The sequence below is a fragment of the Dufourea novaeangliae genome, unplaced genomic scaffold, assembly GCF_001272555.1.
Source record: "Dufourea novaeangliae isolate 0120121106 unplaced genomic scaffold, ASM127255v1 scaffold208, whole genome shotgun sequence".
NCBI lineage: Eukaryota > Metazoa > Arthropoda > Insecta > Hymenoptera > Halictidae > Dufourea > Dufourea novaeangliae.
In genome coordinates this window covers 1,510,182-1,535,854 of record NW_015374114.1, presented here as the reverse complement: position 1 = coordinate 1,535,854, position 25,673 = coordinate 1,510,182, and the positions used below count along the sequence as shown (strand labels likewise).

At 45.9% G+C, this 25,673-nt stretch overlaps 1 protein-coding gene across 1 annotated transcript in view; it reads right to left on the bottom strand.

Moving 5' to 3' along the window:
• The window catches only part of LOC107190895, a 253,254-nt gene that overhangs the window by 136,642 nt on the left and 90,939 nt on the right, over nucleotides 1–25,673 (bottom strand). The window contains exons 2-3 of the mRNA XM_015579782.1: nucleotides 20,576–20,698; nucleotides 3,956–4,126 (exon numbers count right to left, since the gene is read on the bottom strand). Of these exons, the coding sequence (XP_015435268.1) occupies nucleotides 3,956–4,126; nucleotides 20,576–20,698 (294 nt within the window). The remainder of the gene's footprint in view (nucleotides 1–3,955; nucleotides 4,127–20,575; nucleotides 20,699–25,673) is intronic.

Sequence of the window (25,673 nt, the reverse complement as noted above, 5' to 3'; positions counted from 1 at the left end):
CACGGGAAAAATAATTGTTGGCGAGCCAGAAAGCCGAGGTTCAGACGCGAAAATAATGAAAAGACGCGGCCGCGAAGGGCCAATGGAATAAATACAATAAGAAGACACCGGCGCCGGCGCCGGCGCTGGAAGGAAGAGGATCGAGAAATTTCCCGCGAATAATTTCAAAGGACCACCGCCCGTTCTCTCCGGCAATAAAAACGATCGCAATTAAACGCTGGCGGAAACTAATTCATTCGAAAACAGGTGAATCGAGGAACGTCGATGAATCGGGACGAAAATTAAAAAGAACGAGAATATCGGAGTCACGGTCTCTTACGATTTACCCGGTAAACAAGACCTGGGGAAAGAAATGTTATGAGCGGAAATGCGCGCAAGAAACGTTGTAGAAACAAAAGCCTCGATGAAGTAAGGATAATGGAGCGGAAAGGGACGCGAGCAGCAGGGGTGGATGACGATGAAGAAAGAAAAAAAAGGAAAGAGGGAAAGTTCCTCTCGCAGAATCGACAGGCAAGAAGAAAGCCATTCTTTTAACATTGGCACGGCTGGAGACGGGAAAGAGACAAGGGGGAGGGGGCGGGTTTCGTGAGAAGGGAGCGAGGGAGAACGGGCGGAAAAAAGGATCACGGCTGGAACAGCGGACGTGAGTGAAAAGAAGCGCATTGGGAATTATCCGTGAATCGTTCGAAAATGCTCAAAAGACTCGACGGCCCGGACGAACGAGCCCTCGGGAAAATGAACAATGGAGATCGCAGAAGAAGCCGCAATGGCGCGGAGGTTATATGTATAAGGGGGCGAAGGAGTGAGGCCTGCAGTCAAAGGTATCGCGATCCTTTTGTTTCTTCCAGGAGAGGGCCGCGACCGAGCTCCCTTCTTTTCATCGAAAGGAAATGCCCGGTTGAGTGGCACCTCGATCAAATTTTTCTTCTGTTGCATCCCACAGCCACCGGCGCGCGGCCCGCTCACTCCTCCGTGTCCGCGATAACTTCCCTCCGATTAACTCCGTCTGATACGTCACGACCAGAGGAAAAAAAAAGTAACAGGGGAACATGACTCGAGCGATCTTTAGCACGGCGAGTTGATTTAGAAAGCTGAAGGCACAGATGAGAGACGGAAGCTGGTAAGAAAGTAACGAAACGCACACTTTTCTTCCCCGAGAATGTATATTTTAGTGAAGTTGTAGGAAAGAGGAAGTTCAAGGGTCACTGAGCATCCAGCGAGAAACTTTAGTGGAAGAAGTTATTGTTACCACGCCAATTACAGCGGAAAAGCCCGTAGAAACTACTTTCGACTTTGACTTGCTTCTCCAAGATGTGTTCACGCAAGTTACTATGGCTTTTAATTAATTATGTTTTAACACAAACATTTAAAGTAACTTGTGTTTGGTACATATATATTTGTGAGTAAAATGTGCACACAACATAAGCTGTTTTAAATGTTTTATCATCCATTCTAAATGTAAGATAATATCGGAGAAGACATTCTGATCCCATCCCTTCTCAGAGGTTTTACATTTCGTAGTATAGAATGATTTTTTACTTTCATTAATGAGTGATGAATCCTATCTTGCAACCCCCTCTATACGGCAAAAGGAATAGCCCGACACATAACGAACCGATCTGACCTGGATATTTCACATACGACACGAATAATAGCAACAACTAAGCAATTACGCCAGTTCTCAGACGGATGAAGATAAACAAATTATCGTATTGGGAAAGCAAATCCAGAAATATCCCGAGCGTAATACAATTAGAAACATGCCGGCGGAATTTCTGCCGCGAAAAGAAGTTCCACGAGTAACGTCAGTCTTCATTTCACAAGTGAACAACCTCACAATCGAATAAAACATTATTTTCTAATAACACGTACGAAACGACCGATAAAATGATAAAGGTGACGCGAAAGATATTAGGACTCGGTAGCACGGAGATGCCCGTAGAGTGGGTGAGGGGGAACGATTCGTATAATTCGTGTGTAACGAGTCAAGCAATTAGAAGAGTTCGGCCAGAAGCTTGATTACATTTATCCAGGTTGTATAAGCTATACGGACGGCTGAAAGCCGGTCATACGGGAGGGAAACCGGCGGATAATGGAAGCTCACCGCCGCGGCTGCTTCGAAAACGCGGGGCCAGGCTTCGGCACTTAATGAGATTAAATTCGCTCTCGTGCTCCCTGGGCCGAGCTGTAGGGGCTGGTAGGGCGCAAACAGAAAAAAAAAAACAAAAAAGTGGAAGAAGAGGAAGGACACGAAGGAAAGGGAAAACCCGTCGGAGCAGGGGAGTGGGAGGGTGCTGGGAAGAAAGGAAAAGAAAAGGAAGAAAGGAAACGGAGGCCTGGCAAAGGCACGCGCGCGCCTCCATTTTCCCCTGTTAAACGCGCAAAGATCCCAGGCGTGGCGTTTCCACCCTCCCTGCCGGAGTCAACGTCAGCGGCAGAGTCGACTGAAAGGTAGGAACGCGCGTTCCAGCTTATGCAGCCAGCTTTTGAAGATTCCCGGCCGTTCCGGCAGACATAAAAAGATCGCGGGGAGATGCGAGTAGGGGAGCCGGAGGAAATCAGTCCCACGCTTTTCATGTCGATGCGTCGAGTGTAATATGTTGCACGCGCGATCATTCCGGGGTTTCGCTCTCTCTCTCTCTCTTTCTCTCTCTCGCCACTTTCGCGCGTCAAGCTTTTCCTTGAGAGCGCTCGTGGTAAATTTGATGAAAAGCCTGGTTCCTTTCACCGTGAAACCTCGCGCTACTCCCGGAACGAGTAGAAGAAAAAAAGTGTGTTGCGCCTGCCTGGGTTTTCGAGACTCTTCGCTATTCCTTTATCTCGTGGCCGAAATGGAATCCGACGTAGTATTGTTTAGTCGTATCGGTTCTTATGTGTTTTTCTTTCGAGTGCAAACGGGGAAGCAAATATTTCTTGATGGAAGATTGCGAACATTAATTGAAGAATCATACGAAACTATAACTTTCATCGTAATAATGATTACTCCCGCGTTATGAGCACGAGGTCGTGAACAAAAGCGCTGATTAAAAAAATTGGACAATCCAACAACTGTCGACAATCGCATTACGGAGCGGTCAATTTTCGATAAATTTTCGGTAGATAAAAAATTTACTAAAAACAGTCGTTCGAGACGGAAAATTGTTGGGAGTGAACAATACAGTTTCAATGGAAGTCCAGTGAAAAAGGTGCAATCGCATGTTCGGCGATGGTTGAGAGACTTTCGGATAATCTTCTTGGCGCGGTGAAAAGTCGCGAAGAATGAGGGGAGCAAATATCGCGAGCGATTTTTTGAAGTATACTCGAGCGTACCCCGATTCTTTTCGCTCGGGGCCGGCTCAGAACGCGTGTAATGCAGGACAGAAGTACAGATTAAACAAGAAACGAGCGGCGTTGCGACGGGACGCCGGGATTATTGGAAACGTTGCGCGCGGAACGCGTGTTCGCGACTCGTTAAAAGTTCCCGAGGATCGTTTCTGGCCTGGGATCGAGAGCGTCCAGAAAAAGAGAGAAAGAGAGAGAAGGTTCCCGGACGTTGGAACGGAATCCCTCGTTACAATCGCGGCTCGCGATTAAACGCCTGTTGGAGGATTAACGCGTGGTCGTGATCTGTCCCGTTTTTTCCACTGGGACCAGATTGATCTAAATTGATTTCCGTTGTCGTTCCCGATTAGTCGTCCAGTTTTCAACGAGATCACGGTGTGACTTTGCGCGATAAAGGTTCGCAAAATTTATATTTTAAAAAGCATAAGAAAAAAAAAACTTTTCTATTGCAACGGTAGTTCTCGGGTATCATGGGATAAAGAAAAAGAATATTTAATTCTATATTTCTGCAGCGACTTACTCCGTGAATTTCAACGTAGTTGCTGCTTAGACGGCGTAACTGGCGAAAGGAAATTGCGACCGTTTTTGCAAAGTGCTCGAAAAGATAAAACAATTTCCTTCCTCGGAAGCTTACCCTTCTTTAAGACGTAGATGCAGGGATGGTCGAAGAGGAAGTTCTGGAAGCTGTTGCAATCCGGATCTACGTTTGGCTCCCTGCAGAGGCACGTGGGGCGGAAGAAAGGGAAAGCTTGCAGTGTGTGCAGGGCCGCTTGACACTTTGTCACTGTCACCGTCGAACAAGCCACTGGAACAGTTAAATTATTATTAAGCGGGACGGGCCCATCGCCGATGACAAATATGCTTTGGGGGGGGGGGGGGGGGGGGGGGGGGGAGGGAATAAATTCTCAAGTTGAACACGCGCAACCTTGCGTCGCCGTAACATGCATCGCAGTACGATGTTAATTCGACATCGAGTGGCACAATTACCAGAGACAAAGGGAGGCAATCTCCTGTTCCCTTTGGTATAATTAACAATTTCAGTCGTAGATACTTGTACAGGAAACGTTATGTCAAAGACACTTGTTCACATTCGATACGGTACGTTATTAAGTCATGATTAAACTACTGGAGTATTATATTCAAGAACTACCGCGGTGCCTACCAACAGTTTTCGACTATCGATCGGAATAACGTGAGATTTCGAATTTGCTAGTATCGAGGGCATATAACAGGGCCCGAGACCACACTAAACGTTTCGTTGAAATTCGTCTAAGCGTACGCAGTACCTCAGTCAAGACAAGGAATTAATTTGCTTTCGCGAATGAACGGAAAGACACGTGTATCAAGGTATATGGGAGCTTCGCCGCCAAGTTGTTTCCTCTCCCTGTTTCCGAGAGGATTACATTTCATGCGCAATAATTGCTAGAAGACGCGTCGGTGGACGTCAGTAATGCCTACCTGTGAAGACCGCAAAATCCCATCGAGAAATTCGGTGTAACGCCAGCCGGAAGGCTCGACAGCGAGATTATCGTGCAAGAATGGAAAGCTCGCGTTACACCGCAGGGAGCAATGGGAAGTCCTATAGTTGGGAAACCGACGATAACACTCGAGGTGCCTTGATCGCTTCAGCAACAACGGCTGAAGCTTCTGTAACCGTAGCTTCACTCTGCGCAACGACCGCAGACCTTCGACTGAATGTCGAGCTCGACACCGAGCTACCTTTCAGTTCGACACAGCACGGGAGTGTACGAAATTTCGAAGATTTATTAGCGATCTCGAGTCGGGTAACGAGACAGGACCTACCAATGAAACATGATCTTGAAAGCATCACCGAGAGCATCTCCTCTAGTGACTCTTCAATTCTAACATATCTTTGTTGCGAGGTCTCGTTCTCGAAAACATTAATTTTGAGAATTCGTGGAGCATACGTGCTTCTGAATACGGCCGACATTGTGTCTGTCTAGTACTCGCTATTTCTACTTATAAGAGACGGGAGTAAATCATATTATTATTTATTTTTACGATAAGATAATACCATACAATTATTATACTATACCAACAAGATTCATATACATTGACCGAAGTAGAAATGACTGATAATGGTCAGACAGGAGATCTATTACACATATGTGTAATACGTGGTGTTTAGTGCACACATAAGAGACAGAACGTTCGATATTGATTTTATTAAGATACGAATACCGATATAGGAAATCTGATGTATGATTTTCCATCGATTCGTGACACAAACCAATGGGAACCTAACTGAAGATACAAAGATTAGTATAATTAAGGGATACCTCCGAATACAAGAAAGTATTTTCAAGACTTTTCCCTCGCAGCTGAAAACTTCATTTTCTACCGAACGTATCCGAAACTCGTCTGACTTACGATAGACCGTTAGCCGGTCCAGAATCCAATCGATCCGAGAAGGCCGCCTCCCGGTACGCCGCGTATAACTTCCCCGAAACCCGGTGGAAAGATGGCAAACGAAGAGTCAGTGCTCTATCTTAAATTAAACATTAACTTCTGGCTGCCAGAGTGTTTTACTTTTCGCTTTGTAGACCGAACTAGCCCGTACGATCTTTTTCTCCTTCTTTTCTTCCCTTTCTCCTGTATTTCCACCCCGGTACCGGGCGCGCGCCCTCTTATTTCCTCGTCGACGGTGGCCCCGTCGAAATTGGGTCGCGACGAACCCGCGATGGTTAATGACATATCCATTGGCCCGCAGGAGCTCTTTCCGAGAATTTCTCGGACCGAAGCGAACCGATTTCGTTCTCAGATTCCACGGGATCAACGCTTAGATGAGGTCAAGTTACCTACACACCGAGGATCGAAATCGAATCAATTCTCGTTGGACACACTGAGTTTTTCGTCGTCGACGTAAATCGAGATTATTCGATAAAGAGACGATAGTGCTCTCTCTTCTCCGACATTGCCGTATCCTCGAAAGGGTGCAACTAGAAACTTCGGTCGTCATTTTTCGAAGTGACATTCGACGGCGACGACGACATCTGGATTCATTACTTATACCTCGCCGCTGCAGCTCCTGGTTATTACGAAACTTACGGTGTCTTGGAATAGTAATTAAGCCGCTCTCTCGCTCCCATTCTTTCTTCGAACGACGCTGTACTAATTAATCTGCGTACAGGAGAATCTCGAAAAAAAAAAATGAAATAGCACAGGAATAGAACGGGAAGTTGAAACCGTTTTAACGAGGAAATATTTTAACTCGTGACAATCGTCGCCCGAGTAATGTCCACGACTGTCCCCCCCCCCCCCTAGGTCGGTCTTCTCGACGTTTTCGTACGGAAATCATAACTCTGATCTTAATTGAAACGAATAAATTTCATACACGCGGGCACTGTTACGGCGTCCGAGAAGCCACGGCTTGTTGTCCATCGCGAGAACTTCGTCCGAGATTGAAATTAACGGAATCGAGAGCAAACTCCGCACTCAAAGGAGCCAACTAACTCGACATTTTCTGTGTGCTTTGATGATCTGACAATTTAGCACCACATCAAGGCTAATTGTACTATGGCTTTCTGCCCTATGATCTTCGAAACGATGAACATCGGTAAAAAGAAACAAGAATCGTAGATCGAGATAATACGTTTTCTGTAAAGGATGCCGCCACGTTAAAGAGAAAACGAACTTAACACTTGATAGAAAACTGTGAATCGACATCCAACACCGCCAGAGCTCAAAGTGAACCGAACGAATACACGGTCTCTAACTAACATTACAAAGAACAAATATGATCGATGTCTGTATGCTATATCATCATCTCCGATCTTTCTCCTACACCCACGACAAGTGGAACAGAACGATGAACCTTCTTTCGTCGACCATGCCACCCATAAAAGCATACAGTTAACAGATTTAACGAGACGATCCTGTTCCAGCGAACGGGGTCAGTAAAAACAACCGAAAGAGCAGCGTTTATGGAGCACGCAACATGTTATTCCGTAGAATTAAATCGATGGTTGAAAGCGGTGTGGGGTCCTTTGCTCGGCAGACCGTTACAATACACGGTGTTGCACAAAACCCCAGGATCTGGCAGCTGCAGTTGCAGCTGCAGCACTGCTGATACCGTCCAGCCTCCATTCCCGTTTAATGCTTTGCTGACGCGCCTACGCGGTATGCACTGGCTCGCATGGCCACCGGTAGATAGCGACTTCGTGAACGACAGAGAAGTCCCGGAGAAAGCAGCAGAGAGAGTGAGAGAGATTGAGAGAGGGTACGGTGGGAGATCATACGTACATACGTTCGTACAATCGTGCGGTGGCCATCTGCATTCTGCGAGCTGGACCGCCGACCACTGTCCGAAACACGCGGACTGTGTTTCCATGGAGCGCGCAGGTGATGGCCCCGACCTGTATTCACAGCTCGCGTCCCATTCCCTGTTTCGATCCCTTTCAACGACTCGCTGAATAAAAGTTTCCGACCGCCGCCACGGCAGCCAACCCGCGCGACCCGGATCGGAAATTTCGGCTACGGTTAGTTTCGAATTAGTTGTTGTCGTTTCTGCTCACCCAGTGGGAGAAGAGATTTCTTTGTATGGGAATCTGTTGATTTATTCTTACGTGTTATGGGCGTAGGTGAGAAAAATGACTTACAATTAATGGAAAGTTCTCGCGTTCTTAATACTTCGAGGGCTGGTGCGCTGTTGTAGACTTAAATATGAAATTCATTTTATATTATTTTCGAGACAGAAATGTATGACATCGATCTTCGAAGCATTAAAAGATAGTAGACTTGTTTATTTAATACGATACATCACGTCTGTAAATTACCGAATAGATAAAATTATACCCCGTAAAGGTTGTGGGGAGTGTAGGTGTCTAGCAATCCGATAGGTGGACCAGTTTCTTTCCTACAAATTGCTCTTTCTCTCGCTTCGGTCTCATCTTTCAATCAAACGTTTTCTTCGCGACCACCGTCGGATCATTAGTCTCTCTAAATGAATGTTCTTTCGCCTTGGGGAAGAACGATGGCGCGGCAAGAACTCCCAACTGAGGTTTTTTTTACAATTTTTATAACCGCCCGCGGGAGATCCTCGCTCGGAGAAGGAATTCCCGGGGATGGTTTCATTAGAACAGCCGTATTATTTCGTAAGTAACAACTTCAGTTCGCGTGGAAATGGCCCGGTTCTTGCGATGTATAACGACCCAATTATATCGAGATCACGGTGGTCTACTTTTTTAGTCCCTGCGTCGCGGTACGTTCTTCACGATGCACACAGATTTGCAACGTAATGCTGTTTCAGATCGAAATACACAAAGCTTCGTTATCATTGAAATTGAAAACAAAGTCGACTCTTGACTGTATCGATGAATACGGTATTGTGCCTGTGATCTTCGGTGTCCGTGATATTGTCGACTGTTACAGAGCAGCGGATAGAAATATAATCGGAGAAACGAGCCGTATTCCATGTCGTCTCGCGCTGAACGACACATAAATTAGAATCAGGACGTAGTCGGAAAAATAAAAACGCGTGTTAAAAGGTCGATAAAAAAGATTCTCCGCGGAATCGCGATTCAATGGCGGACGAATTTATCGATACTCGTGAAACGAAACGTTTCTCCGGTATTTTCATTCCGATATTCCCGGGCACCTAATTTACCGTTCGCCAGTTTCCTCGTCAGGTGAAAATGCAAACGGCCGTGGCACGCGTACAACCGTATCCCGGATGAAACACGAGCATCGTCCAATTGCATCGCATTCCATTCAACTTTATTACGTCAAAAGCAACCGCGAATCGCGGGAGGGGCCAAAGCGATGGAAAAGTCGTGCAAACTGATTCGAGTCGCGATGCAAACGATAAAATGGGGTACACGCGCGTTGCCTTTTAACCGGGTCGTTTATTAAATTTTCCTGAAGTGAACGAAGATATTTGCGATGCAATTTTTCAATCTCCACCCACGAGGGCACAAAAAAAACAAAAAAAAAATGCTTCTATTCTCCCTTTCTGGCAACGAACACCGATGCGGGCTCTGTACAGCCGCACGTTTTTTCTATCCTTCCATTTCCTATACCCTCTTCATAATTATCGCAAAAATCTGCGCGAACCGCGCATTAGAGAGGCTCGACGGTACGAACGAACGACAGAGAGCGTACCGAGGGACATTACATTACGAGAACGTGAGTTCTCAAATTTTAATTACTACTCTTCATTATTCCCCTCTGCCGTTCGACCATCGATGGTTCCCCCGTCTGGTCCCGTCGCGCACCGTTTCGCTCCATATCGCATTTTAATTATCAGAACACAGGTAGCAGTAGTATCGCGGATCGTGATGAACAGCGGCCGCGCTGATAAAAACTACCGACCAATCGCGGTCGGGTATACCGCAACGGAACCGCGAGTTATAATTCATCGATGGCGAACGAAAAAAGAAAAACAGAAAGGAAGACAGAAAAAAAGGAACAGGAGCGATTCGAAAAACGTAAAGCGAAAAAATATGTACACCGACGGGGTGGTTCGGTAGTCTCCGGCGAATCTGAGGGACGACGCCAGAGCATATTTCCTCTCCCTTTCTTTTTTCCAGGGGGTGTTGTCGTCTTCCCCTCTTCTCCCCTGTAACATACCTCTCTCTCTCCGGCGTACGTTCAATCGAGGCACACACGTGAACCACCAAAGCACACACGACCGCCGCGATATTCCCACCCCGCGACGGCTATCTTCCTCCCTCCACCCGGCCATTGTACTCGAGAACGGTGCACGGCGCTTTGCCGTAACAACGTACATTGTATTTTCGAACAATGGGATCCTTCTGGCAGCCCCCCTCTCTCCCGTCACCCCTCTTTTCACCCTCTTCGCCACCTTATCGGTCCTTTTTTCCGCGGCAAGACCGCACTTCCCGCGCTTATTAATGGCGGGCGACCGGGCTTCGATTCGCGGTCCCGTTCCATTCCGGCGCCACTCCTCTTTTCCTCTGAATTATCGCCTCCCACCAACCGTCTATTCACCGTCGATACGTTTCAGAGATTGTTTATTATTCGTGGATTAATGGTGATTCCGTTCGCTTCTTCCTCCCCTTCGGCAATTACACCCACTGGAAACTCGGTTGGCCGCACGATAGCTCTCCCCAAGCTACGTGCCACTTTCGCCGTACGGAAAAATGAGTCGTGATGACATTTAATCGGCGAATTCATTATTTACCGCCGCGGAGACGAGTCTAGTCGAAGGTTTATTTCAAAACGATGGGTATTGTAACATTACGCTGTTATATTCCGACGGGATCGAAGCGGATCGCTCGATCTCACGGCGAGAATGGACGAGCTTTCTTCCGAGGAACGATTAAAAAGTTACCCAGCGTGAAAATATAAAAGCAGTCCGGAGAGAGAGAGAGAGAGAGAGAGAGAGAGAGAGAGAGAGAGAGAGAGAGAGAGAAAGAGAGTGGAAGATGCTCGTAATCCTTCACGGCGATGAAACTTTCGGAAGTTTCCTTCTTTCTTCGGATTTCATCTGGATTGGGTATCGCGAATTCCATCCCCCCTTCCAGCTTGAAAGTAATGCCTCCCAATTCCCCGTGAACCTCGTCCCGGGAAATAATTAACCGTTTCATTTCGTGGAAACTTGTTCCGCGGGATAGGAAGGAAGCTCATCGGTCCGACAACCGATTCTCTGCCCTTTCAATGAACCGATCCGAAACTTTCCCCTTTAAAACGCCTTCCTTAATTACACCGTGGTTCCTACCGGACATTCTCGGCGCAGCTGAAAACGATATTCCTTCCGAAACCGTGTAACTTTACATTGGAGCAATTCCTTTAGTCCTTGATGCAGACGAAGCTGCTGGTTTCATAGATACTTTTGGGAAGGAAAAACCTGAGAGCAATGTGAATTAAATTGTAGGACAGCACACTTTGTTGAGCCGAGTTGTGAACATGAATTTAGGTAATCGAGAAAGACGAGGCGAAAGATTATGTGTAGCGTTCAAGAATGGATGATGTGGTGGAGCATTTCGAAGAAGTGGAACACCCTATTATACGTGTGTAGAATGCGTGGAAAGAAATTGTAGAAGAGATACACGAGGAAGAAACTTCAAATTCTATTGAATAGTGTAGAGATATGAAAAGAAGATCCTGCAAGAATAGAATGAGAACTACCGTCGTAGAGGAAAGCGTTATTACGAAGAATGTCGTATAATATTTGTATACCTACGCAGCCTGCCGTTCTCGCGTGATCTACAATAAAGAAGTACTGTATTATACACATGAAGTTCGGGACTCAAGGATGAAGAAACGCCTTTGTAGGATTCATTGCATTCAGGAATTCAGATCTCTATGGCCCTGGTAATTTTCGTAACATAATGACATGTCTGTCGAGTTCGATCGGTTACGAATGCAGGGGAGAGCAGCTGGTACGTGCACCGTCTACGCTTTCTTAAGTTATGCCCCGGAATGTACGCAACCGGGTATCGTCGCATTCGTTCTCAAAAGTGATTTTCGTTCGTGTGCATAATAGCCAACGGACGAGACAGAATTTTCCCCGGACAAGTGGCGGGCCAGAGCCGGCGATCGAGGGTTTAACGGAAGGGTGGTTTGTCTACCGGTTGCCATAACAAGGGCCGAAGGACCGTGGCGCTCGTATATTCCGGATCATTTTACCGTATAAACGTTTAAGCAGCAAATTGATTGCCCCTACGGCTCATGCTAAACCCAATAAATGTAATCGTGCACACCGATTATATCGTAGGGAACTCGTGCGCGATCGCGCGCGTAATCAAACGCGTAAATTTCTACGGGACGCCGTGCAATTAAACAACCACAGAGAGAGCCGAACATTCGTGCCAGCTGAATACTTTCGAATCTTATCGTTGTCGAATAACCGAATGCGAGTACAGACGGAGGTGAACTATCCATTTTTCGAACGAAAAGCTCGAGAAACTTCCGATGAACAACGTGGCCACGCGAACGCAACCGTTTCCGAGTGTACAGACCGCACAGTTTTTCCATCTTCGGGGTTTCACGAAATCATGGCCCGTGGACTCCACTCGACACGCAACCCGTCGACTCGAAATATACATCACCGTTGAATTCTTTGCCTCTCGACCAACGGTACTCTATGACCGTCTCGCTGATTAAAGAATCAATCGGACGGTTCGAAGTTCCGAAAAGAAAAGCTTCGCCGTAACGTGGAGAACCGCCCCGAATAAGCTGGAATTTCGATGCGGGGCGAGGTTGTTTTTATTTCCGTATCGGGTCACGGTTATCCGGGGTTAATCTTGTCGGTAACGGAGTTACGTTTACTGGAGACACTTACGTTAAAACGGCCGGCTAAAAACGCTCGGTGCACCGTGCGCTCTTTCCGTAAGTTTCTATGAAAATTGAACGATCGTTGGAACGCTGTGAAAAAGACCCTTAAGGCGGGAGCTCTGATAGCAGCTAAATGAAAATGGCTTTTTCACGACTGGAACGCATCCGCGTATAAAGAGAAAAAAACACGGAATCGGACTGGGAATGCAGCCATTGGGAAACTTTGACGTTCTAAACAGCGAAGTACCATCTATCTTGTCGACTGGAAATCGAATTTTCAAAGATTTTTTGGCCAAAAAGAACGTATTCTCCTCGTGACGATAATACGGGGATAAAAATTGATTAAAAGAATAGGACCGTTCGCAAGAACGTTCGACGTGAAAACAACGTGAGAAAAGACGATCCTGCCGATACGGAAACCCAAGATTTTCCTCAGGTGATAAACCGTACGTTAGACAATTGCAAAAACGCTGCAGCGCATTCGTACAGCTTTCGCATACTTCGTTATCCCCGACTCATCCCGCGTCTCGCTGTATCTCCGGCGAGAGCGTAAATGGAATTCGCGCAAAAAGCCAGGGCGGCGTTTCTATATTGCAAAATTCGTCCGGAATTCTTGCCCTATCAATTGCCGTTCCCCTCCACCCGAGAAAATTACATCGTAAGCTCTCGTTGCGAAACGCGAGACTAAAGGTAACGAGGCACGCCGCCGCTACGCGTGTAACTGTGTCCGGCTGGTAATCAAAGAAATTCTTTGGCGAAAGAACCTGGAATCGACGTTCCGATCGTTTAGCTTCGTTTTGGTACGTGAACACGGTGGACAGAAATCTTCTAAGATCGACTCGTCGTTCCCGCCATAACGTTGTTTTTCAATTTGCACGCTAATGGTAACCATGTCCACGAGATAAAATTGAATTCGTGCTATTCCCAACCCTCCCATTCCTCCCTTGGTAAGCTCGTATTTATAGCATTAGATAGATCGCTCTCTAATCCTCGGCTTCCTTTTACCTCGAAATATGTATACATTCTGATTGACATTACTTAACAGGCTTCCGGTCGAACATCTCGAATAATCTCTCCAATAATTCACCGACTGTCGATAAATTTGTTCAGCGTCGCGATTCCAAACGATCGGCTGTATCGAACGGGCAAGATGGGAAAGTAGTCTAGTGCGTAACAGTTTTATATTTGACTAGGTACAATTAAAAGGCCGCCGAATGGATTCGGTGAATTGAAAACAGAGGGAACCGAGTCGAAACGAGCTCTAACTTTCAAAGGATTATTTTACCCATGACGGATAAATTTGGCACGCAGTTACATCGAGTAAATTCGTTTATACCCTTCACGGTATAATCGATGATTTTGGCCGGCTACTCAAACGATCAATCATCCGCTCGGCCAACTGTTGACCAAATGAAAGCGTTATTTCAAATGACACACGGGGAATCCCGGGGCGGGCTCGGTTTAACCTTTAACCAGACTGTCGAATATGGGACAGGAAACATAAACCTCGGCCGGGGCAGTCGCGCGTGCCACGATTTGTGCGCGGTATTTACTGGAAGCATAAATAACCCGGCGATCTGGCGTTTCCCGTTAATTATGACAATCATTTGGACTTGCCGATTTGTCCGCGCAATCATACCTCGGTGGAAGCGGTGACGCGCGAGACGTGTTGGTATTAAGTGAAACGACGACTGAAACAACATCGTGTAAATTTCTGAAAATAAAACACCTTGCGATACACAAATTGATCACCTGTTCTTCTTTTCGTCGTTCGACAGCAATAAAAAGAAGACAACGGTGAAAGAGAAATAGAGACGTAGAAAGGATTGGCTTAATAGCTGTACCGTTGACAGGTTCGAGGAAAAAGATCGAAGGCAAACCAAAGCTGAAAGTCGTAATTGAAACGCGGTCGAAGGAAATCATTGGTGCGCTGACTGTGGTCAAGTAGCAGCCAGTAAATCGATCGTAATGGCCGGGGTCGTGTATACCTTTCGCGCTGCTACAGATAAGCCCGGAAAGCATCGGGATTACTATACAGCGATAAATCAGAATTAATTTGAACGTCGCCGGCTATCCCTTTAAACGGTGAGTTTTGCCGTGGCTCGACGAACCGGAGAATGGAAAAGAGAGCGAAAGACGGACGCAGAAGGGGAGAACGGGTAGGTACACGAGGACCCGTGACCCGTCTTCGACAGAGGTGAAAGAAAGAGGGTAGGAGAAGTCGAGGGAGATTCATAAATCCAAATAAACGTTCAGGGCCTCTTCTGCCTTGCAGATTTCAAACGATCGCGACTCCAAAGCGAATTCGAATATCCCCGCTCTCCCACCAAACGGTTAATATTCCCTTCCGCGTTATTCATTGTTCTGACGTATGATTCAGCAGCCTCGCAGGACAAGGGTCCTTTACCGTCGGCGGTTTGACATTTGAATTTTAAAGTAAATCGAGTCTTCCCTTCCATTATCGCGGGGCCGACAGGTAATTTCTGGTATACTTGGTCGAAAGCCGTTGCACGTCATTGCCGAAAATGGAACCGTTCGATACCGGCGAATTAATTTTCAATCCGGCTGATACCGGATTTCAAATGGAACTTACGCGTTTCCGATTTTAGCGAGAAACCAGTCTGGATCGGTGCCGATTACACTCATTACGAGCGCTAAATTACGAGTCTGCGAGATACTAATTAATTTTCCGAAGTTTCAGAAAAGAAACAGTGGAATCCTCGACGTCTAGATCGTTCCAGACGTCCCCCACCAAGGTACTCTGCGTCCCGAGTCGACGCCAGTCGGAGGATGGGGGGAGGGATGGCGCTCGTTATTTATGGGTATAAGTAGTCCCGACCCCAAAGTGCCACCGAAGCCTTTTAATAAGAGAGTCTTCCCGTACCCCATATCCTCCGGCCGACACGTTATTACTTCGGATACCTGCATACTTGGAGCGCCTTCTCGTCCGTCCCCGCTCCTTTCATCCACCCCAGAAGCGACCTAACCCCACCCCAAGAGTTTCCCTCGTGTATCCGACCGACAGCAGACGATTCGAAAAGAGTCGTGTAGACGGAACGAGCATGGTTCCCGTACACCTACAACCTTCGAAGCTTTGGTAGTGTTCACAGAAACACACACACACGAACAGACGCCACCGAAATCCTAAACCTATTCGCCACCCACCGCCCGCCACGCATCCGCCGATTCTCTCCAAACTAACCAGTGCGCTCGGGCAGCGGCTGTCAAGCGCACAACCCTCGGGAAACTCCAAAGGCACGCTCGCGAAATTTCACTTCGAACGGTGGAAAATGGAAACTGAATCCTTCGCATCGGTTCGAATGTCTGAACGCGTACTCCCACCATTGGAGAACGGTTTGTCACCGACCTTTTCGAGCACGATAACACGCAACACCGAGGCTGATTTTGCCAGTTCTCATTGTCCCACGCCAGAAGAGATTTTTCGTATCGCCCATTAATCCGTGACGAATCGCGTGATTTTATTTGGATGGAGTTTGGTCCGATTAGAACGAACGTATCGGAGAGACGTTAAAGCGGGCACTGATTTCGGCGTGATTATATTTAACAGCGGGGGTGATATCTGTTTCGAAACGCGACAATAATTGGATCACCCCTTCATTTTCGAAATAGGAGCAACGAGACCGGTAGTGTCTCGTGTTAAGCGGATTAGCGAAACCGAAATGGAACGACACAATATTGACGGGACAGTGATTTCGTTGCGCGTGCCGTGTAAACGGAAATATCGAATTCGAGCTTTCCAACGGGCACGGAATTATTATTTCAAAGCGACGCATCGGACACGCTGGGTAACGAATCGTTATTATTTTCCGGTGGAGAAATGAAAGCGTTTGGTAATCAACTGGTACGTAAAGGCCCATCGAATTAAAACAACTCGGGGCGAGGGAGGGGGTATTGAAACTGTCTACAAAGGGACCGTATAAACAAACAATTCGTACGAGAGAGGGCGATCAAACGATTGTTATCGCGAAAATTATGCAAGCAAAATATCGAACGAATATTCGATCGACGAGTTCAGATTATCAAGGACGGATTAGCGTTAAGTGTAAGATAAACACAGAAGGAGGACTTTACGAGAATAAGAACGTGCTATCTCGTAAGATTTTCCACTACCCCCTTCCGCCGTCATCTCCATCGATAAGCCTCGGACGAAATGGAGGTACGCTATGGTTGACAATATTCATCCTATGGGGTAGTACCGAGCGAAATAAGGGCTGCGGATAAGATTACGACACCTCCCGCGGTTTTTCGCCGGGGGGATGTTAACGATCTGGAAAACTGCTTCTATCGCTAGCTTTCGTATCGTTTCCCTTATCACCACAACCCCTAAAGCTCATATCCAAAGAATTGTCGTATTCGGTTTTCGCAACGCGTTTCGCGTACGCCCGTAATTTCTGTGGACAAATTTTTTATTCCACGAGACAACACGCGGTTACAGTCGGAAATGCGTGGAGTGTATCGATAACTTCCAGTTGACCTAACTGTACACGCGTTTCTACTGGCCGAAATATCGGCTCACGCGTACTGGCGGAGCCGGAAGCCTAGCAGATCGATATCCCCGATTCGTGTTCCGGCCGGGCGGCCTGTTTATGGACCGATGATTATGAGCTCGTTGAATGTCCATCGGTGAATCCGACGAACAAACGCGGTAGTAATGTAAACGTTGGAATATTCCGTCTGGGACTCGTAATTTTAGCGCAATTTACAATAATTACTGGGATCGGGGAGGGGCCCAATGGCCGACGGAAAAATTAGCTAGACGCCAATCCGAACAGCTTCATGGAAACAGGCTTTGCCTCTGCGATACAGCAATACATATTACGATTAGCCACGAATGAATCTTTTTGTCAGGCATAGATCGAGGGACGAAAGAAGAGGACGGGACGATCGAACGTCCGTGAAAGTCGCGAAACAAGCATGCACCAAGGGGTAGAGGGTTGGCGTAAAAAAGAAAAAGAAGAGGAAGTCAGTTGGATTCCTTTCACAAGAATTTCCCACGGGTATTCAGAAAATTATCGGACCGCCCGAATTCTCAGGTTGAAGAATTTACGCGTGGCCTCCACGGACACGGTCCCCTCCGCAGTCGATACGCCTCCCGGCCCTGTTCTTATCCGCAGAATCTTTCCACGTTTAAATCTCGAAATTACGTGGGCACGATCCTCCCGTAGATTCCCTCCGGTTCGCCGGCGAACCGACGAAGCAGAAATTTCTCCCGTAACCCTGTTATTACGAACTGCACTACCTCCCTCCCTCTCCTTCCCTCTGTAACTGTTGCTATCGCGGCCTGTAACGTGATAATCTGATAGCAAAAGGGGGTGACCTATTACCGGCACCGGTGAATACTAAATTTATAATCGGCTAACGATCCTCGGGGCATGATCGAATCGCTGACGTTGAACACTTAATTCTCGCTCTATTACATCGTGTTTGGTAACGACCAAGTGAAAATTATGGCGAATTCATTAACCGGAACGTAATTTAAATTGAACGATACCGCGTTAAACAACGAATAATAATAATCGTTCACGTTTGCCACTGTTCTCCGTGAAACAAGTTCAGTTCGATGCAATGTACATTGTCTCAGTTTGCGTTAGAGGTCCTGAACGTTTTAACTGCCTATGTAAAAGCGTTATATTCGAAGAGACCAAAGCAAACTCGACCTCGAACGAGAGGGAAGTCGAGGGTTTCACAGTAAAAATATCGTCTTTTAATTCAAAGCTGTGTTCGGGAAATTTCGGCACTTTTCCGAGACAGGCGCGTCAGCTGAATCCAGAATTGGTAATTTCAAGCCGAAAACGTTTCCAACCAACTGTACTTTTCCAGTGTTTACTTTGAACCGCTGGAAAACGCGCTAATTAATTCGCCGAAGCAACGATCCGGAAAATAAACCGTTCCCCATCGAAAACGATCGCCGCGTGCTCGCGCAACCGATTTTTCCGGCGAGTTTCTCGTTCCTTTTTACCTGTAATAATATCCTCGCATGTAACGAAACGAATTGCAGAAGAACGGCTCGTAATACGAAATTTCGACAAAATCGCGAAGTTACAGCAGATATATCCTCCAAGCTGACCAATTTACCTCAATACAATCACCTCTTCAAGTTTCTGACACCGGTAGCCAAATACGGTCTAGATAAATTCCTGCACGAAATATAACCCTTTTTGTTCTAAAAAAACACATGCTCTATTTTTTTCCTTGAGCGTGATCAACGAAACGAGTATCCTATGATAATTAAGTTGTTCCGCGAGGCGTCTTCTTGTTTGCATTCGCCCCCCCCCCCGTGTGTGTGTGGCTACCGCAATATCAAGCCGGCAGCTTCGTTTACTCGGTAAATTAAATACGAATTAATCCCATTACCGAGTGAGACGCGCACGAAGGGGCACGTTTTAACGGTCTTTTCGCAGATTCTGGTTCCGTCGTAGGGCAGGGGGTCGAAGGCGACTAAATCCATTATTACACGGAGACCCGTCCTTTTGTTTAGTTTAATTCGCCGGCTGCGTCACAGCCACGTTTATACCGGGATTTTAATTCAATTTAATTGAAGCTTAATTCCCTCTCGCGCGTGAACCACCACGGCTAACCCAATTATTTAAATTACGAACCAAGGGGGAACGGGACGCGCGTAAAGTGTGTAGCGAGCTTGAAAAAAAGCGCGCTGAATAAGGGAGCAGTTGATTGGCGGGAGGGGGGGGGGTGCGATATAAAATTCAGAAAGTTTGAAATTCAATCCAGTCGCCGCTGGATGTAATTACTTTGTCGGAGATTCGTAGCGAACGTCGCTGGGGTCACGCTATTTCACGACGAAACGGGGCCCACCGCGAATGTACCCAAAACAGCGCTCCGAGAGTACGTATTCGGAATATCAGTATTGGATTACTTAAAACTCGACCGAGATTTGCTACAGATTACATTGATTCTCGATACCGTATCGGTTTTCGATACAGTAGACGGCTACGTCAAGATACTCGGTCCTCTGTAGGTACCATAATAAAATAACCACTGGAATCTGTGAGAATTCAACGAATGAAAATATTTTGAACGATATCCGTCATCCTGATGGGGCTAGATTGCATTATCGATAATGAATACTACCTGAGAAGTAATAGTAATAATATATCGATACGACACGAGGTACGCTGCCCGTAAAACTAATCCTAAAAAGGTTCATTTCAAGGAACTGAAATCAATCTTTGTAATTGCATTTAAGTGAATATCAGTCAAACAAACATTCGATAAAGGAACTAGGAATATTCGTGAATCCATGCGACGATGTTTATTGAGCAGAAACAGAAAGAAAGAATCGTCGCATTATTACACTTGCAACTTGCGCCACGGTAGTCGAACAACACGGATGCAATGAAGAGAAGGGAAAAAAAGGTTCCAAGGGGATGAGAAACGCGTCTGGCCGAGAAGAAGGCGAGGAAGAAGTGCGAAAAGAACGAGGTCGTCGACCGTGTCTCTGGTCGGCCCCGTTTCTTCGCTCTTCTCCGACTCCACGAGCCCCGAACCGATCGTACCCTCGAGAGCAATTATTTAAAACAAGAAAAACACTAGAACCGGCACCGCGGCGAATTTTTAGCTGGAACCGAGCCCCAGGGAAACTAGTGTCCATCGCGAACGAAACTGTTGGAATTCGAACGTGTGCGATTTTCAGGGCTCTTGTACAGAGCGATAAACGTGTATTCGCGATATTGGTGATCTTGAGAAATTTAGATAGAGTTTAATACTTTAGATAGCGAAGACAGTTAATTATACCAATAAGTGATCCGCCATAGATTCAGAAACGGTGAAATGTCGTTTAAATTCATTGGTAACTTTCTGATCTTCCGGTTAGTCAAAATGGCGTCGAACGATAAAGGCAGGTAAGACATAATAAGTAACGAAGAATAGTAAAGTCCAGAATATCTCTCTCGTTGACGTGCAAAGTGTTTGCTACCACATAAATAAAGAGCTTGAAGTATATGGTTTCATTACTCACCTATTTCCGGACCGCAAACCCTCGGTATAATTTCTAGAATCGCACTGCAAGATGGATCCTCGAAGCACAATTGACGCGCGTAGAGACAATTCAGTATGGCGACCGGTACTTTGATGTCGGATCCTGAAAGCAGAAACATTGCACCGGACATTAGGTATAAAAGAGATATACGACACCGTCTTTTATAGGAGACACTTTAAAGCAGACGAAGGGATGAGAAAGTTCGCGTCGGAAGTGCATTACCGCGACGCGAAAAAATGATTAATAACCGCGAGTCGGGGCAGCTAAGAAAAATTTAGCGACGAAAGATTCGAGCGCATGTTAATTACAGAAAATCGAAATTATCGAAACGAGGCCGGATGTAAACGATCGCGTGGAAGCGAGCTGGAGCAAAACGAAAAGCAAACGGTTTGAAAGACGACAGAAGGTTTCGCAATTTAGCGACTCCCCTGGGCAAAGCGTTTCTATTATTTATAAACGGCAATAACGCCGGCGGGTTACTCAGAATAACGAAAAATCGCGTTCCATTCGAGCCGAGCCGGGATAAGAACAGCAACGAGCAATTGATGATCTTTTCTGTCTCGTACTCTCTATCTCGCTCTCTGTTTCCCATTGTTCGATGGAAAAGCAGCGAGCCGAAATAAAGACAGACGAATGGACCGAAATTACACGGCTCGGAACGGTATCTAATTGGTCCGATCGAAAGTAATCGAAGATTGCATGCAATAAAATTTCCGTTCGGGGACAACGACACGCGTCACGGTTAAGCTATTTTCAGTTATCGCGTACGCGAGCTCGCGCGCGCGCATGAGTTTTCCACGTTAATTTTTTCTTTACGGCCGACCGCACCGCCGCCGTTCGAAATTATTCATTTACCTCTTACGTATATCGCAGCCGTGCTGGGGTAAAGTTCGCCGCGGAATTTGAAAGCGGCCGGAGAAGAACGACGCGGTAACGGGACAGGGAAAATGGAGGACGGAGAATGGAAAACGTAGCGAGGGCAGAGTACAGGTAGACTGCACGGACTCTCACGGATTTTTACGAGCCACTCGCGAAACGGAAGTCGATAAAAGAACACCACCTCCGCTGTAATTAATTACGAAGCGTACGCTACCGCTGGGAATACCCGTAAAAAAATTCACTGTCCTGCGTGTATATATGTATACATACATATATGTATGTATCGAGATCGAGCTCGTGACAGTTTTTCGTGCACTCTGCGCGCTGCTCCCGAAAGATGGACGGATTTTTCGAGTCGTAAATCGAAATCTAGTCATTTAACAACCCCCCCCCCTTCCCTTGTCTCTCTTTGAAACCGATCGGCGGAAGGTTCTCGCCACTTCTGATCTGGTTTTTACGACTTAACGGTCACATATTTCACCGAGCGATCTCGACCCGATATTTCGCCAAGATCGCCAGCCATTAAGCGTTTTCGACGATATGGAGTGTCTGATCATAAGGTATGAAAAATGTGTTTCGATAGCAGGGGCAACAGTTCTGGCTATTAAATATATCGTATAAACTTTGTAGTAGCAATGTCATTGTTTTTAATTCCTCTATATACGGTTCGACTGCAGAGTCCAACAAGTCTGAACCATCATAAACAGACCCGCCGTACATAAGAATTACGAGACTTTCATCGATTATATTGCCAGACTATTTCGCGATTAACTCGATTTGCAGAAAACAACAGAAATGAAGAAAGTTCGGTTCAAATACGGTTCGTGTAATCCATCATGGCGTTACTTTGGCGCCATTTCTCAGGATTCAACATGGCCGCGAGTGGCACGGTTGTTTGTCAAACGCGCCGTTTTTCTTATTCCGTTATTCCGTTTCTAAGTGAACGTATAAGAGTTTGTACCAAGAACGTCGCAAACGAGAACGAACGAACGTGGGTTTTTCATTCTTTCTATTGTTCAGAGTCATGAAACGAAGAATAACTCGAGCCACAGGACGCCGAAACAAAACTTTTCCAGCCCGGGGAATATTTCATGCGTGCGAGAAAATATAAATGTTTAACAACGCGTGTGACCTGGCCGTGGAAATTTCCATAGTTTTGTGATGGAACCGCGTGTTTTTCCAGGAAATGTAAATTTAATTTTGTGTTACTTACACGAGAAGGAACTGCGTTGGTACTGCGCTTCAAGAGCATCGTGGATCGCGGGTAACGAGAGCAGTCGGCCTTAGGACGGTTAAATCTACCAGAGTGGCGCTGCTGTCGCTACAATTCGATTCATACGTGCTGCCGTCGATAAGTCAGTGGACATATTGGTAAGTACACCGTTAATTACAAAAACAATAGAAATTTCTTAAAAATTATTCAAACACTGCTTAATTTTTGTGTGTTGGTGCTAAATATTGACAATGCGTGTAACTTTTACTACACTAGAATGGATAATATAATACGTATCTACTATAGTAATTCATTGATGGGGGCAAGTCTGTTTTAATGGTTACAATAGATTATCCTACTAGGCGTACTACGACTCTCATTCAGTTTTATTCATTAATACGTAACGTGCTATTACCTTCTTGCTACTTACAGTATTCACTTTAAACGCTCATAGTTTCGGAACCCATAAGCAAGGTTCGCATGAATTAGCAACTGTTCGCGAATTTAAAAAAATGCAAATACTGTAAGGTTGAGAAAATTGAACTACTGCGAGTTTAATCAGTCTACAGTTCTCCGTTAATTTTTCATCATATCCAAAGAAGGAGAACGGTACAATCATGTGGCATTGTCTTTCGAAGGTATATATCTTGTTTTCTTGACGGTGTCTCGAGAAACGGTGAATTAAAAGTGAAAATTAAAAGAACGAAGTGTTAATTTTGTTCTGCGAGACCGTTCCCCAGGGTGCAGTTCATTCTACATCCGTTCCGCAAGTTTCAAGTACCGCTACTTCCTTTTCGCCCCATTATTCTGTACCGGCGCGAACATTTTTTCGCGAATTCAATTTTCCTTTCAATCCGCCCCCAACTAATGAGACTATTCTGCCGAATTATGCATCACAATTAATTTGCGATTGTTTTGCAAAAGAACGAAAATGTAGCTTGTCACTTTAAGAAAAAACGGTATGACACGAGTTGACCAAAGCAGTCTTAAAAATCTCCACCTCAAAGGTAGTCCTTTTCGACAAAAGCAAAATAGAAAATAACGGAGAAAAATCTTATTAGCCAAACGTTGAGATCACACGACACATTCATTTAACAATTTCAGAGAACGTTTAATTGCCTGTTTCTTGTAAGTACAATCATAAAAATACAATCCTTGCTTTTGCCTCGATGCCCCCCAGACATTTGCTTTGATGTTCTGAAAGAACGAATATATTGTTTTACATAGTAGCAAATTGCACTCTGACTTTCAACATCAAGTTTCCTTTGACTAGTTTTTCACTTGTACCATGGTAAGAATTATATTGTTGCGTGTCATAATGCTATTAATTAATAGTATGTAGATTGTATGTCTGTGATTGTTGACTTCACTTGTGTGTTTCATGATTTATTCATTTACTTCTTTCTGTTAATCTACAAGGTTATTGTATTAAATATTGTTATACCCCGAGCCACTTGACATTCTTTTTGATGGTCTCTATGTTTTCACTTCTACTTTCAACTGTGTATTAGATGTACATATATTCTGGTTAGTTTCCCTTTTGCTTCGGTGTTTATGAATCAGAATAATTATTCACTTGTGCACAACCCTATACCGTGCGTTTTTCTCGCAATGTAAAACGGTCGCGGTCTTCAACGGAAGTGAAATTACAACTTCGCTAAAAATCAGGAATGCTCCGTAGATCGAGAACCCGTCGGAATAGGAGAGGAAAACATCGTATGTAAGGTGGGTAACAACGGGGGCGGGCTGAGAGCACGGAATAATATTTTCATTTCACTTTATTACTCTTGAACCCGGTGCGCACCTTCTTCCGTCTCGCTTCCCCCGGCGAGATAATTATTCTTCGCCTCCGTCGTAGTTGCGCGACCTTTTTACGCGGACCCGCGCGTTTGCCGGCGTTTCCCCGCGGGTTTATAATCGGACGTCATTTTAAGTGGACAAAGCAAAGCCCCCGTCCTCCGTTTCACCTTTCGCGACAGGTTCACGCCTGACGAAGACAGGAAAAATAACCGACCGCACCGGCCCGCCTGGCTTCACGGGGAAAATTTAAAGCGCCGTGACTGCGAGCCGCGTGACGAGTGGGTTACACGATCACGGAACTCTCTTCGGTAGCGTTTCCTCGTGACCCACATACTTCTATTGGCGGAATTACGCCGGATAAATCCACCTGCTACAATATCACTCTTATTATTTTCCCAATGAAATCCGTAAAAAGTGTAACATTTCCTTTAGACACAAATTTAACGAGCATTTCGCTAGGTAAATCAAGGTTTTTCCATGGGTAGAGATCTTGCGGATATTGTATCTGCAACGGGAAATAAATTAATTCCGCGTGAAAGGAACCACGTGTCCCCGTAATCATCCGTCGCGTAATACCCTGCGAAGCGTTATCATAACGAGCTTACTCGTATTGGAAACGGAATTTCTTATTCCCCGGAGGCGTATCACCGATATATGTATACATAGAGTCACGTGATAAAGCACGAGAGAGGACAGGGCGTACGGCCGTGTTCCACATTGAGCCGATCCGACAGCGGTAACAGGCCCTAGATACGTGACACGCGTAATACGTAATCACGAGTTACACTGTTACATTAATTTTCACGACTTACACGGCCGTCTATGAAACGGCGATTAATCATGATTTACTCCGCGTCGATGTCGGCTCCCTCGGTCATGCAAGACAAACTGCGGGGGCTTCGCCACGTAGTAGGTAGCTGGGACGAGAAAAATGTCTGTAGACAATGGACGACGTTATTCGCTCGGCTGAAATATACAGGATGTCCCAAATAGATGGGACAATCGGCAACGTGCATCTTCCTCATGCAAGTACAAATCGAAAAGTTCTTTACTGTTTTGTAATTTGAAGTTCCATTTTCGTGGTATTAGCAGTTAAACGAACTCCAATCAGCTGAGCGGTGGGTCACACGTGCACGCAGACACAGTGAAGAAGGGCACGATACGTCACTGGTCTCTGCTTCTTGA